This window comes from Chrysochloris asiatica, unplaced genomic scaffold (genome assembly GCF_000296735.1).
Source record: "Chrysochloris asiatica unplaced genomic scaffold, ChrAsi1.0 scaffold00349, whole genome shotgun sequence".
NCBI classification, from domain to species: domain Eukaryota; kingdom Metazoa; phylum Chordata; class Mammalia; order Afrosoricida; family Chrysochloridae; genus Chrysochloris; species Chrysochloris asiatica.
The window spans coordinates 1,812,271-1,827,706 of record NW_006408867.1 but is presented as its reverse complement, the minus strand read 5'-3'; the positions used below and the strand labels follow the sequence as shown (position 1 = coordinate 1,827,706).

Genomic DNA, 15,436 nt, shown 5'->3' with positions numbered 1-15,436 from the left:
ATGGCATTCTGTTTCCGTAATGATTGACAGCTCTGGAAACCTTATGAGATAGTCCTACTTGGTCCTACAGGATTGCTTTAAATCAGAATGGACTTGAAGGCAGTGGGCTTGGTTTTTGGTTTGGAGCTTAAACAAACCCCAAGTTTATTTGCAAATCTCAACTTAACAGCTTACTTGGAAAACAAAAAGATGATCAGGCAGTGCCTTAAACTTCACGTGCATTAGAAGCACTTAGAAAAGTGGTGAAAACACAGATTCCCAGGCCTCCGCCCAGAGAGTCTGACCCCATTGCCTTTTTTTTGTAAGGCCTGGGAATCTTTATTTTAAACCAACACCTTAGTGAGATTCTGATACTGGAAATTAAAAAGCCATCTGTGGAAGAATACTGGGATTCTGGGTGACATGCTACACTACCACCAGCAGTTAGGCAAAATACTACTATTGGGGGAGCCTCCTTCTACCTCCATCCCTCAGGCTGCATGGTTTGAATTATTAGGTCAACCCTTTTATATTACCTTGGATTATCATGATAATAACAGGTTTATTTAGAAGGGGTACAGATTAGCATCCCCTTAGAGATGACGTGGGGTCCCATTCACCCTGGAAGATTCAGGAGAGACCAGGTGGACCGCCCTCAATGCCAGGCAGATATACGGAAAACAGATTCCCAGGATGGTAAGCACTCTGGCACAGCTCTTTTCGAAATCTTCTGATTTCTTATTGAAGTAGACCTAGACATGCAGTCATAGCTCACTTTTGGGGCTCTCACCTTCTGCTTTACATACACATCCAGGTTCTGTTTGCCCAAGTATGAACTTGCCCTTATGTCCAAGTTTTGCAGAAAATATCATTATTATGTGTGCTTAGCCATAAACACTGTTCAATCTCTTTCTCACACATGTACACTAACCAACAGAGCAGAAAACAAATATAGGTTATCATCACTTCAAACCTTGAGTCTAGATATCCCTATTGTATATTGCAAAAGATATATAAAGGCATAGATTTTGGAGTCAGAAAAGCTGAGTTCAAACACTATATCTGTCATTTACTAGCTACCTGATCTTAGAGAAGATCAGTAAATTCTTTGGGTCTGAGTTTCCTCTTTAGAATTAAAAGGTAAATCTTGTAAAACATCTAGAGCTTTGCCTTGTTGTTGTTGTGAAGTGCTGTTGAGTCTGTTCTGACCCATAGCAACCCTGTATAGGGTTTCCAAGGAGCAGCTGGTGAGCTTGAACCACCGACCTTGCAGTTCAAATAGCTTTGCAGTTTGTTGCATTATCCCACAGTGCCACACCAGGATTCCCGCCATACCAGGACTCCTTTGCCTAGAATCTCGCAAATGTTAATGACCTTTTAGTTTTACATTATTTTTTTATATGTGTGTGAAAGGAAATAGCCCTCCAAATTTCTCTCACACAATGTATTAGTCAGAAGAGAAATCATTTCTGACCAAAATAAGTAAAGAGGGAATATGAAAGGATATTGGGTAGCTCATAGAATTCCCAGGAAGGCCAAGGTCAGATAATCAGCTACACAGCCAGGACCACAGCCAAATCACACCTCTGGGCAGTGTGGTGGCCTTATCTCTGCCACCACTGTCCCTGGACTCTGGATGCCCCTGCTGGCTGGTCCAAAGGCAAAACTGATACACCCCTGTCTCTGCTTCTTGCATCACTTTCTTCATATTCTTAAAGCTGAGTGAGAAGGCCAGTCGGAGTCTAGGCTTGCTCTCTAGCTGGAGTAGCCAGAGTGGGGTATGTCTGTGTACATATAAACTTTTTGGCTTCTATAGTTGTTGTTGTTAGGTGTTGTCGAGTCAGTTCTGACCCATAGCGACCCTATGCACAAAAGAATGAACCACTGCCCAGTCCTGAACCACCATCACAATCACTGTTATGCTTGAGCCCATTGCTGCTGCCACTGTGCCAATCCATCTCATTGGGAGGCTCTCTCTTTTTCGTTGACCTTCCACTTTATCAAGTGTGATGTCCTTCTACAGGGAGAGGTCCCACCTGATAATATGTCTGAAGTATGAGAGACAAAGTCTGGTCATCTTGGCTTTTTAGGCGCATTCTGGTTGTACTCCTTCCAACACAGATTTGTTTGTTCTCTGACAGTCCATGGTACTTAATATTCTTCTCCAACACCCTAATTCAAATGCGTAAATTCTTCTATGGTCTTAGTTGGAATTTGTCAAAAATAAGAAGGGAATTCAGATGTCAGGCAGCCATAAAAGGCCATCATCATCAATGTTCTGTCTCACCTTTTCTCATTTGTTCACTTATCATTCCTGTTTCGCAAACACATACGTTCATCTTAAGTGTGCTGTCTTTCTGCATCAGGAACTCCCCTCAAGAAGAGAATCACTCTGATTTCAAAGATAATTTTTACCTCTTTGCTTTGCAGCCCAAACCCATTCCCTAGAATGAACCACTACTTCCAGTGTTCTCACTGGACTTTGTATCTCTATTATCACATTGACCTTGTTTTACTATGAATATGTATTATATGTTTAATGGCCTTACCTTCCACCCTCCTCTGGACCTAATTTTTGTACTCTTGGTTCTTTATACCTAAATCAGTTGACATGGAGTCAGTTTTGATTCATGCAAATACCACGTCTGTCAGGGTAGAAGTGTGCGCTATAGAGTTTTCAGTGGCTGCTTTTTAAAGTAGATCACCAGGTCTTTCTTCTGAGACATCTCTAGGTCACCAAATACATTAACCCAGGGATTCCTCTTGGTATCTATTGGTGCTTAATATATGCTTATTATGAATACATTTCTCAGTTCTCCTTCAACATCTACATTTGAACTCCTCCCCTACATCTATGAAACAAATTTGTCTAAAAACCCCTAAATAATCTATATGGATATGCCTGCAAATTATAAAGTTTTGGACAAATGTAAGCCGTTATAATGGTTAATTTCATCTAAATTTACATATCTAAATTTACATATTTTTAGTCAAAGGGCTGTATGCTCTTATTTTTACCTTACAATGTTTTAATAGGAGAAGTTATGTGGGATTCCCGCCTACCTTTTTCAATTCTGCTGAGCCTTCAGAATCTCTGCACTATCAAAAAGGGAACCAAACTGGGGGCTGGCGAGGAGGTGGCTGCCGCATAGGGGTTGGGGGAGAAGGGATGGAAGGAAATGGGCAGAAAAATCAAACACCCTTGCCAAGAGCACTCTTAGTCTAAATCCCATGAATTAGGCCAAGTCCTGCCTGCAGGCCCTCCACGTTTGTGGCTCCATCCCTCTCTCTCCCAGGTCAGTTAACAGTAGCCAGACTCTCCGTCCTCGAGTTCCTTATCTAGCACATAGGTTCCGGGACTGGCTAGGGCACAATCGCCCAGAGTTCCCGGACGATGGCTCCCAGGGCTGCCTCCTCCGTACCTCTCCCTACCTTCTGCCCCTCTGCCTCCTCTCCCCCGGGTGGACTTTGTCACTCAGCAGTGACCTCCTGCTGCCCAGGGCAGGCACGTGACCGAGAAACTTTGAAAGTCCAGGCTGCGGGCGGAGGGGCAGGAAGGGGAGGGGAGAAGGCGGTGAGTCGGCCTGGCTCCCTCGCGCGGGCGGGCTTGGTGGCGAGGAGGCGTTCGCCTTGCGCCTAGCTGCCTGAGCGTGCGGGTGCTCCGTGGCGGCGGTGGCGGTGGCGGCGGCAGCGGCGGCGCGGGCCGGCGTAAGGGGATGCGCTGTCCGAGTGCCGCGCGGTTCCCGGGAGCCCGCAGCTGCGCGCGTTTCCCTGGCGGCGCGGTCCAGCTGCCCCGCCTGCTCTACCCCGCGGGCGGCGGCGCCCAGGGACGCCCGGTGCCTTCTCACGCCTGCCGTCGCAGCTCCGCAGCTATCTTCTGCCACTATATTCCTGCCATTTTCCACTTTCCTCACTCCTTGAATTGAATGGGAAGTTGAGGAAAATGGACAGGGTCGTATTAGGGTGGATTGCACTCTTCTGGTTAACAGGTAAGAGTAATTCTCTACAGAGATGAATAACTTTATATACATTACCCTTGTAGTGCTGTTCTCACCCCACCCCACCCCCATTTTTTACCTGATTGTGCAAAAAGCTGCTTAGCAGGCTGGTGTCATGTGGGGGAGGGGGACAATGTGTGTGTGTGTGTGTGTGTGTGTGTGTGTATGTTAGGTGTTAGAGTGAGTGATGGGGGGAGGCAAAGATGGGAAAACCGAGTCGAGACTTTGGTGTTTGGCTCCTTGAGATGAGATTATTCTTGTTGAAATGTACATTTCCCCCCTCCATATAACGGTCCTTCCACGGCCTTATCCTGAGTTTGTAATGCTGTGAATCCTGAGGAAAACCTGCTTCAAAAATGAAAGCTCCGAGGAGACTAATTAATTGAGAGAACTGGTTTTCTGGGGAGGATGGGAGGTGGGTCTCCTTAATTCCTTCCCTAGAAAAGTAGGGAGACTCAAGGCATTGTCTCTGTGACTCCATTGTGGGGTGCTGGGGATCGAGGAGGGGTAAGGATGAGCATGGAGGCTTGAAAACGGATATGGCTTTTAGGACCATTTGCTTCTATTTGGGCAGTGGCCCCATAGTTACAGAAGCACCTTCCTAATAGACGCATCCCTTCCACTCCAATGAAGACAATATGCAGAGAGATTGAGAGGCACCCCTAACTGTCTGGGAGAGGAGTTGGATTTCTCCCAGTTTCTGGAGTCACTTTGTCCAGCTGGGGCCTCTTATCCCTTCCTTTTTGTGAACTTTTAAGGGCTTATTGTGGATTCCAGCTCATAGCAACCCTGCATAGGGTTTCCGAGGAGTAGCTGATGGGTTTGAACTACTAACCTGTGGTTAGCAGTCCAGTGCTTATCCTACAGTGCCACACCAGGACCTGAGGGGGTCAGAAAAAGCTTTTGACCCACATGTTGTTCCACATGATGCAACAGAGTTAGGGACAGTTGGCAGGATAGGCTAGTCAGCCCAGAGAGAGTCACAAAGCAACACAGCTGAGGAAGGGTGAGAAAGGATTGGAGGTTTTGACTGGGTGAGGGATACTGAAAGGAAGGTGAGGCCAGAGGAAACAGAGGCAAGGGGCCAGAGGATGGTGAGAAGAGAGGGGAGGCAATGCAGAGCAGGAGAGAAAACTGAAAATAGCAAAAAAAAAAAAAAAAAGAAAAAGTTTGTTCCCTCTAGGGACACCAACCAGAAGATTTAGGAACATCAAGTCAGCGGGATAAGGAGAAGAAGTTTAAATATATTAATTATACAAAGCAAATCACCGAGAGAGAGGGGCAAATACATTTTAGAAATGAGAAAGGCAAAAAAGAAAAACCACACACACACACACACACACACACAAAACCTGTCTTATTTCCCTTAGCTTCAAGAAGATTATTGGTTGCTTAATAGTTTTCTGTTCCAAATGTATGGCCCCTAACACTTGCTATTATCCTTTTGCTGGGTTTAGTTTTGGGGGGGCACTCAGCAGGATTAGCCTCTTCTCTTGGCTGCTCTGAGTTCATCCCTCCCACATTATTCAAATATGAATCATCCCTAATTTCAGGGTTTGGCTGATCCATGCCTCCCGCCTCCCCTGGCCTCCCAGTGCCTTCTACTTCCACGTCCTTAATTTGCCTCCACACAGTTATCCTATTTGAGGGGAACTTAAGACTTGAGCCTATATCATGCCAGCCAGGCATCTGGGGGGAGGGGGCACAGTTCCAGGGCCAGAAGGTGCTCTTCTAGAAGGTGGTGGGGTCCCCCCAAGAAGAGCACTTTGGGACTGGTGAAAGAAGGGGACTCTATAACCTTTGCTAGAGTTTTCACAGCTTTCTTTATACAACAGAATCATATCCCTGGAAGGGATCACAGGAAATCTAGTCCAGCTCTGTCATTTAATAGGTGAGAAAACAGAGATCCAGACAAGCAGTATGCACATAGCCATTTTGCTGTACTGCAGGAACTAGAACCCAGTTTTCCCAAGCCCTGGGCTAATCGCCTAAAGCACTCTGCTAAACTGCTTCTCTGGCTGTTGTATTGCGGGGATTTCTGTTTTGAAAGGTTATGCTTTGTCTGTAACTTCTGCCATCTGCACCTGCAGAGGCCACTTCTGCCTGGCAGCGGCAACAGGTTAGTTCTCAGGCCATCTCAGCTGTCAGATGGTCCCGGCTTCTGTCTCTGCAAGTGCAGCTGGCTCCTGTGATCCCATTGATCACCCACTGGCATCCCCTCATCCCAGCTCCTGCGTGCCCTCCATCCCATCATGGTTGTGAGAGGTGACAGTGGACAAGCTGCCTCTCAATTTGAGCAAAGTAGAGGAGCTAACAATGGCGGCTGGGGAGGGGAGGGAGGAGAGAGGAGCAGTGGATGATGAGATGGATTCAGACTCATTCTTTACAGAGAAACCTTGAGAAAAAGGTAAGACATTTTAGTCCAGCCCAATCAATGAATTCTTTCTTGAGGGGGTGGTAGAAGGGGAGGGAGAAAAAAAAGGACTGATTTAAAATGAGACACAGTGGTAGGGGAAAAAATTCCATTCATTTTCGTCTTTTCTTCCTCCCCCAGCCCCTTTCCTTTTGCCCTCTCTCTCCCTTACCCCCTCTCCCCTTGGTTCTCTCTTTAAATGCAGGCTGAGCAATTTCTAATCAACACTTCCCCCTTCAGGCTCTAACAGCTCCTTCCTTGCCATTCATTGCTAAAATTCTGTATTTCTTTCTGTTATATATTTAACCTCATGATTTCTTATTGTCATTGTGATGCTGTTTCCTGTAATAGATTGTTTTTTGTTGTTGTTGTTTTGAATAAAACAAAATGCTAACCAGCTGCTATTTTAGCAACAGGTACCGTCTTGCAATAAGACTTGAAGGAAGGCTCACTCTGTCTCTGTCCCTGTCCCTGAACATGGTGGCATTTCATCCTTCCCTAGCAGCAGAGGCTGTGAGAAACGAGGGAGCTTTGTTGATATTCTGGGAACACACTCCAGAGCAGGCAGTGTGTTTTTCTGGAGACTTTGCTGGGTCTCTCTGCTTGCTCTATTAGCTCTATTAGCTCTATGCTTTTGGTAACTGGTTGGTTTCATTCATTCATTTAGTCACTCTTTTACAAGCATGTGGTAAATTCCTGTTATCTCTAAGTGCTATGATAGGTGCTGAGTCTACACAGAGAAAAGACACAGCCCTTGTCCTCAAGGAACAGTCAGTCTAGTCAGTGACTCAAATAAGATTTCAGGTCATTTTGGTAGTGTGGTGAAAAGTCCCATGATGAGAACTGTACAGCTGTGATGAGGGCATGGAGGAGGCATAGCCAACCCAAGCAGCTCAGAGACAAATTTCCAGAAAAGGTGATGGCCAAGTGAAGGTGCTTGTTCATGCATAGTTAGTTACTGAGTTACTACCATGTCCCAGGCATTATGCTAGGGTTGCTGTTATTAGGTGCGGCAGAGTAGACTTGACTCATAGTGACACCATGCACAACAGACCAGAACACTGCCTGGTCCTGCACCCTCCTCACTTGAGTCCATTGTTGTTGCCACTGGGCCAATCCATCTCATTGGTGGTGTTGGTAGTGAAGGGGTTTTCCTCCTTTTCCCTGACCTTCCACTTTAGCAAGCATGATGTCCTTCTTCACAGCCCTTGGCTTCAAAGAACTTACAGTCTGGAGCCAGGCCTATGAATATACCATTATGAAGTTGTTGTTGTTGTTAAGTGCCATCGAGTTGCTTCGGACTCATAGTATGGAGTTGTTGTTGTTGTTGTTGTTAAGTGCCATCGAGTTGCTTCGGACTCATAGTATGGAGTTGTTGTTGTTGTTGTTGTTAAGTGCCATCGAGTTGCTTCGGACTCATAGTATGGAGTAGCATTGTACAAAAGCAATAATAGATATTGTTATTATTGCTGAGTTTGTGAGGTGCCCTAGAAGGGCTCCAAACTCAGCCTGCAGAAGGAACAATGGTATCCAGGAATGGTTGTTGCCTGATTTGGTTGCATTTCAGTAGATGCCTAGTATGGGGGAATTAAAGTGTTGTTAGCCCTGGAGAATTGAAGAGTGTTCGAAAGGAGAATGACTCGTGAACCTCCTTTATCTCCTTTTGGGCCTGTATCCCTTCCAGTTTCCCACCTCTGTTCTTTTTCTCCCCATGGGACAGATCAACAACTTCATATTGAACATCTTCTTCAATACTTTCCACAGGTTTCCCCACTCACCTTCACCTCAAGCCATAATGCTTCTCTCTGTACTAGGAGAGGTAGTATTGGTTTTAGGTTTGGGCTGCTAACCTCAAAGTTAGCAGTGCAAACCCACCAACTGCTCCAGGGTAGAAAAAAATGAGGCTGTCTGATCCCATAAATATTTAGTCTCAGAAACCCTTTATAGGGTGACGGTGAGTTGGAATAACCTCAATTACAGTAGGTTTGGTTTTGTTTGGTTATTAATCTTTAGTTTTAGACTCACATGATTTCTACTGGGTGGCATACCAGTAGGCACTGCAAGCTAACATTATGTTGGTAGTATTAGTATCTGTACTTGGTTAGTGGAAAGGACTCTGACTTGAGAGTTGAGGGTTAGGTTTCAATACCAACGTCTCCATCAAGTAAGCATGTAACAGGTGGGAAGTTTGAGTCCTGGTTTTATAATGAGTGGCTTCTAAGGTCACTTTCAGCTCTGAGATTTTATAGTCCTGAATTTTTCTTTTCCTGATCATCTGAGAGTTGAAAATCAAAACTAAAGAACAATAGTTCTAAATGGCCTTTTATAATTTTTCCAGGAAAGTGCCATTAGCAGCTCTAGTTGTTTTCAGTCTTCCTAAAACCATTAATGATTGGAGTAGAAAGAGGGAGTTCTCATTAGAATTTTCAAAAGGACAAGTTGAGTAGTGTCCAGTACTTAATGGACAGGATAGGGTCCACTATGAGTAATTAAATGTTTTCATACAGGAGACTTACAGAGTGAGGTCCAATGGGATGGATTCTACTATAGACAACATAGCCCTCGCAGCCTCAACTTTTAGCTCCAGGACTCACTCTTCACTTCTTCTAAACATTTTAGTTCCCATACCTCATTTTTATCCCTATCAGGAATATAAAGAAAAATATAACATGTTATTGTTAGGTGTTGTCAAGTTGACCTCATGCACAACAGAATGAAACACGACATGGCCCTCCCTGCTCCATCCTCACAATTATATTTATGTTTGAGCTTGTTGCTACTGCCACCGGGTCAGTTCATCTCTTTTTTACTGACCCACCACTTAACCAAGCATGATGTCCTTCTCCACTGACTGGTCCCTCCTGATTATATTTCTGAAGAATGAGAGCTGAAGTCTCACTATCCTGGCTTCTAAGAAGCATCCTAGCTGCACTTCCAACACAGATTTGCTTGTTCTTCTAGCAATCCATGGTACTTACAGTATTCTTCTCTAACCGCTTACCTCAAATTCATCAATTCTTGTACAGTCTTCCTTATTCATTGTCCAACTTTCAAATACATATGAGGCAATTGAATAGACCATGATTTGGTTCAGGTGCACCTTAGTCCTCAAACTGACATCTTTGTTCTTGAACACTTTAAAGAGATCTTGTGTAGCAGATTTATGTAGTGCAATATGTCATTTGGTTTCTTGACTTCTGCTTCCATGAATGTTGATTGTAGATCCAAGCAAAATGATTTCTTTGACAACTTCAATCTTTTCTCCATTTGTTATTGTTGTTATTAGGTGTTATCCAGTCAGTTCTGACTCATAGCAGCCTTATGCACAACAGAATGAAACATTACCAAGTCCTGCGCCACCCTCACAATCCTTGTTACTCTTGAACTCATTGCTGCTTGTACTGTTCAAATCCATCTCATTGGGGGTCTTCCTCTTTTTCACCAACCCTCCACTTTACCTATCATGGTGTCCTTCCCTAGGGACTGGTCCTTCTGATAATATGTCCAAAGTATGAGAGGTGAAGTCTGACCATCTTGCTTCTAAGAAACATTCTGATGGTACTTCTTCCAACACAAATTTGTTTATTCTTCTGGAAGTCCATGGTACTTTTAATGTTCTTCTTCAACACCATAACTCAAAAGCATCAATTCTTCTACAATCTTTATTCATTGTCCAACTTTCAAATGCATATGATACAATTGAAAACAACATGGCTTGGATCAGGTGCACTTTAATAAACCTCAAACGGACATCTTTGCTCTTAAGCACATTGAAGAAGTCTTGTGCAGCAGATTTACCTAATGCAACTTATTATTTGATTTCTTGACTGCTGCTTCCATGAGTGTTGATAGTGGATCCAAGCAAAATGAAGTCTCTGGCAACTTCAGTTTTTTCTCCATTTATCATGATGTTATTTATCAGTCTAGTGATGAGGATTTTTGTTTTCTTTACATTGAGGTGAAAACTGTCTTTAAATTCAGGTGGGATATTTTCAAAGTCATATTTTGGCTGTCATGGACTTGTTTTAATTTTTTTCATCTTCATCCTAAACTTGCATATGAGCAATTGATGGCCTACCTGTTCCACTATCTGCCCCTGGCCTTGTTTTGGTAATACAGAGTTTTTCCCACTGTTTCTTTTCACAGATGTAGTCAGTTTGATTTCTCTGTATTCCATCTGGTGAGGACCATGTGTATAGTAGTCTTTCATGTTTTTTAAAAGGGTTTTTGAAATGAAGTAATTGGTCTTGTGAAATTCTCTTATGGGATCTTCAGCATCATTTCTATCACCAAGGTCATATTTTCCAACAACTGACCCTTCCTCTTTGTTTCCAACTTTTGTATTCTAATTACCAGTAATTACCAATGCATCTTGATTGCATGTTTGATCAGTTTCATACTCAAGAAGTATTGTTAAGTGACATCGAGTCGGTTTCGAATCACAGCCATCCTGTATAAGGTTTCCGAGGAGTGGGTGGCGAGCTTGAATCTCTGACTTTGCAGTTTAAACTGACCTTGCAGTCCAATGCATCAACCCGCAGCACCACACAAGAAGGTGGTAGAATTCTTCAAGTTCATCATTGCTGACTTTAGTGGTTGGTGCATAAATTTGAATAATTAACTAGTCTTCCTTGTAGTGTATGGATTTTATCCTATCACAGCAGCATTATACTTCAAGATAGGTCTTGAAGTTTTGTTTTTGATGATGAGTGAGACACCATTGCTCTTCAATTGATCATTCCTGGTATGGTAAACTATGTGTTTGTCGCATTCAAAATGGTCAATATGAGTCCATTTCAGTTTACTAATGCCCAGTATATGGATGTTTATGCATTCCACTTCATTTTTTGACAACTTCCAATTTTCCTAGATTCATATTTTGTAATTCCATATACTGATTATTACTGGATGTTTGCAGCTGTTTCTCATTTTGACTTGTGCCCATCACCAAATGAAGGTTCGAAAAGCTTTACTCCATTCTTGTCATCACTGTCAACTCTACTTTGAGGAAACAGGTTTTCCCCCAGTCATATTTTGAATTCCTTCCAACCTGAGGGACTCATCTTCCAGCACAATATCTGATAATATTCTGGTGCTCTGTATCATGCTTCAGTATTCAGTATTCTGGTGCTATCTGACAGTCTTCCACTGCTACTCATAAGGTTTTCAGTGGGTAAACATTCAGAAGTAGTCCGTCTCTCCGTTTTCCTAGTCTCTTAGTCTGGAAGCTCAGCTGAAACCTGTCCACCATAGTTGACCCTGCCAGCATTCAAAATAGTGGTGGCATAGCTTCCAGCATCACAGAAACATGCAAGCCACCAGTGTGACAAACTGACAGATGAGTGCTGGTTTCTCCATCTAGCAATATTTATTGGTCTAGTTGCGAAGATTTTTGTTTTCTTTACACTGAGGTGCTCTCCATACTGAAAGCTGGAGTCTTTAATCTTCATCAGCAAGCATTTCAAGTCCTCTTTTCTGGTTGTTGTTTTCCTTATTAGTGTCCATGCTACAATGGTCTTTTCTCCATTCAATGGTTTTCTTATGAATTATCCCATTTGATTCTTCTAAGTAAGGCTGATATTATTTACCTACACATAAGAAGACCATGGAGTCCTGGTGTGGCTCTGTGGGTTAATGCGCCAGACTGCAAAGCCATTTGAACTACAAGGTTGGTGGTTCAAGCTTACCAGTCGCTCCTTGGAAACCCTATATAGGGTCACTGTGGGTCGGAACCAACTCGGCAGCACTTAACAACAACAACAACAAGACCACATCTCAAAGGAAATGTGATGTGCCTAAATCTATGATATTTTATTAATTAAAAGAGTAAGAAACATTGTTGCTGACTTAATATGACTTGTTGTTAAGTGCTGTCAAGTTGAATCGGACCCATAGTGACCCTGTATTGTGTTTCCAAGGAGCAGTTGGTAAGCTTGAACCACCAACCTTGAAGTTCAAACAAATTTGCAGTCTGATGCATTAGCCCACAGCGCTACACCAGGACTCCTAATATGACTTAGTTGGTTCTGGTTCCAATTCCTGTACCCAAGGGAAACATTCTTTTCTGGTTAAGGTGATTTATACTAGAACTCCTGATCTAAATGAATATATATGGATGTCTACGGCTATTCCACCCTGAATACACCCAATCTCGTCTGATCTCGGAAGCTAAGCAAGGTCAGGCCTGGTTAGTGCTTGGATGGGAGACTGCCTGGGCATTCCAGGTGCTGAAGCATGGGTAGCATAGAAGTTATGAGTTGGGCTGCTAATTTCAAGGTCAGCAGTTGAAAACTACCATCAGTTCCATCAGAGCAAGATGAGACTTTCGGCTCCTGTAAAAATTTACAGCCTCAGAAACCCTATACTGGGTCACTATAGGTCGGAACTGACTCAACGGGCACTTAACAATAACAATATGAGTGTCTACTACAGAACATTGGGTATTAAGGCTCAAAGTTCATAGGATTCCGTGAAATATTGCTGGGGAAAAGCAAGAGAAAGGAAGGCAGTCAGTATTTTCTAATTAAATTCTGAGCTATATGTGAAAGGGATGAATAAAGAGTGGTCCAGCAAGACACAGAAGAACAGAGGATGTGACCCAGTGACAAAGCAGATACTGCAGCAATTCAGGCCCATCTGGATGCTGTGCATCAGAAACCACACAGGATGTAGCTGTGGCATATGTGTGCTTAGAATCTTGGTCTTCAAGATAGTTCTTGGCTTTGTGCAAATGAAAGAAGGTATTTTGGATGCCTAGACTTCTTTATGGGCCAAGAAACAACGGTGAACCCAGAAGAACATGCTGCTGCTTCTGCTCTCCTTCAGCACCTGGAGCCCTAAAGGCAGTGGTGCCTGATTTAGGAGTAGGACCCTCACATTCAGTTGGGATCCTACATCATTACTCTTTCCATGCTCTTGGCTCATCACGAGATCGTCTCAGAGGTGGTGGGGTGGAGGCATGAGACTTAAACTGAACTGGATTTGAATGCTACTTTAATATCTCTTAACTTACTTTCTTTGGCCTTAAAATGGAAGCTTATTTACTTTATAGGGTTATTGTGGTAATTAAAACAAAATTATGTAAAACTCCTAGCTCAAGCTATGTTTGGCACATTGTGGATTGGTGGGTTTGGCACATTGTGGATTGGACTTGGTTCAGTTCCAACTGTCTTCTCATCCCAAGACCCAGGATGAAAAAGCAGCCAATATCTGAGACATGATGTTCTCGTGGTGAGGGCAAGCATCCAAGGTAGGAGGGGAGTGTAGAACCAAAGCACACAAGTGACTTTAAAGCTTCTGTTTGGATGTGGCTTATGCACTTCTGCTCATAGTCTACTGGGAAGAAAGTCAAATGGCCATATCCATTGTCAGTGGGGTAGGAAGTGTATTTTGCCTATAGGGAACAATGCAAAGGTAGAGAGGGAACAAATAATTATTGTTGGGTACTGCCGAGTTGATTCTAATTCATGGTGACTCCATGTGACAGAGTAGAACTGCCCCATCAGGTGTTCCCAGCTGTAATCTTTATGGAAGTGCATTGCCACGTCTTTCCTACATGGAGCCTCTGGGTAGATTTAAACTGCAAACCTTTTAGTTAGTAGCTGTACACCTAATTGTTGTGCTTACCAGGGCTCCTTGGAATAAATAAAACATTTATTAACAGGATTAAATCAATCAACAAATGTATCAAATAACAATCATTAGGAGTCTGCAGGAGGGGGTTTTATATTAATGGAAGGAGACTGAGTACTAAATAGGAAATTCTCAGATATGAATCCCCCGGGTGATGTAACTGCAGTTGTTGTTGCAGTTAAAATGATGGTGAGTTGGTTCTGACTTATAGTGACCCCTATAGGGTTTCTGAGACTCGTAAATCTTCGCAGGAACAGAAAGATGAGACTTTCTCCCACAGAACTGCAGTAAGAGGAGGACAAAACTTCTAGAGGCAGTGATAGTTGAGCTGAGTCCTAATGAATTAATAGGAGTTACCAGGGAAAGAGTGGACAGAGGAAAGGGAAATTTGCAAAAGGAGCAGCATGTGCAGAGACCAAACATTGATGGATGATATGGCACTGCAGAATAACGTGCTGGACCACAAAGTCAGTTTGAGTTGCAGGGTCAGCGGTTCAAACTCACCAGCATCTCCTTGGAAACCCTATACAGAGTTGCTATAAGTCGGAACCAACTTGGCAGCACTTAACAACAACAGCAATAATGGTAACTACAAATGCTTTTGGAGTCCGGGTGTGGTGCTGTAGGAAAAGTACTCAACTGCAATGTCGGCTTGAACCCCAAGGTTGAATCCACCAGCCTTTCCTTGGAAACCCTATACAGGGTTGCTGTGAGTTGGAACCAACGGGATGGCACTTTACAACAACATTGACAAATAAGTGCGTTTAGTATGGTTGGAACATTTAGTGATGCAGGAGAAGGGAGGTGAGTGGCCCATCTCAAAGGAGTCTTTGCACTTGTTGTTTGTCATCAAGTAGATTCTGATTCAGTGAGTAGAACTGTCTTTTGGGTTTCCTTTAATCTTTTTGGGAGGGATCAGAGTGGGACTTTTGTTTGTTTACTTTTTTGTGTGTGAGTTGGGTGAAGGTTTATAGAACAGATCAGTTGTCCATTCAACAGTTCATACACGTTTCATTTCATCTCATTAATTGCCATTCCTACAATGTAACATAATTTATCCCACTTCCTCCCTGTGTTGCCTGTTTCCATTCCTCCTTCTTTCCTAACCCTTCTGAACTTTGTCTTTGGGTGAATGCTGCCCTTTTGATCTCAGATGGTTGATTATTTCTAAGGTGTGTGCACCTCCCTAGTGTTATTGTTCGCTTTATAAATCTGTGCATTGTGTGGCTGAAAAGTGAGCTATGGAAGTGAGTTCATTTCCAGACCTGAAGGTGACTAAGGGCCATAGTCGCTAGGATTTTACCAGTCTCTATCTGACTAATGTGCTTTATTGACTACGCAAAGGCTTTCGATTGTGTGGATCATGACAAGCTATGGACAACATTGAGAAGTATGAGTATTCCAGAACACTTAA

At 43.3% G+C, this 15,436-nt stretch overlaps 1 protein-coding gene across 1 annotated transcript in view; it reads left to right on the top strand.

Moving 5' to 3' along the window:
• Positions 1–3,873: 3,873 nt before the first annotated feature.
• Positions 3,874–15,436, top strand: part of ILDR2 (immunoglobulin-like domain containing receptor 2) — a 97,964-nt gene continuing 86,401 nt past the window's right edge. Inside the window, exon 1 of the mRNA XM_006875992.1 lies at positions 3,874–3,968. Coding sequence (XP_006876054.1) covers positions 3,923–3,968 — 46 coding nt within the window. The 5' untranslated portion in view covers positions 3,874–3,922. The remainder of the gene's footprint in view (positions 3,969–15,436) is intronic.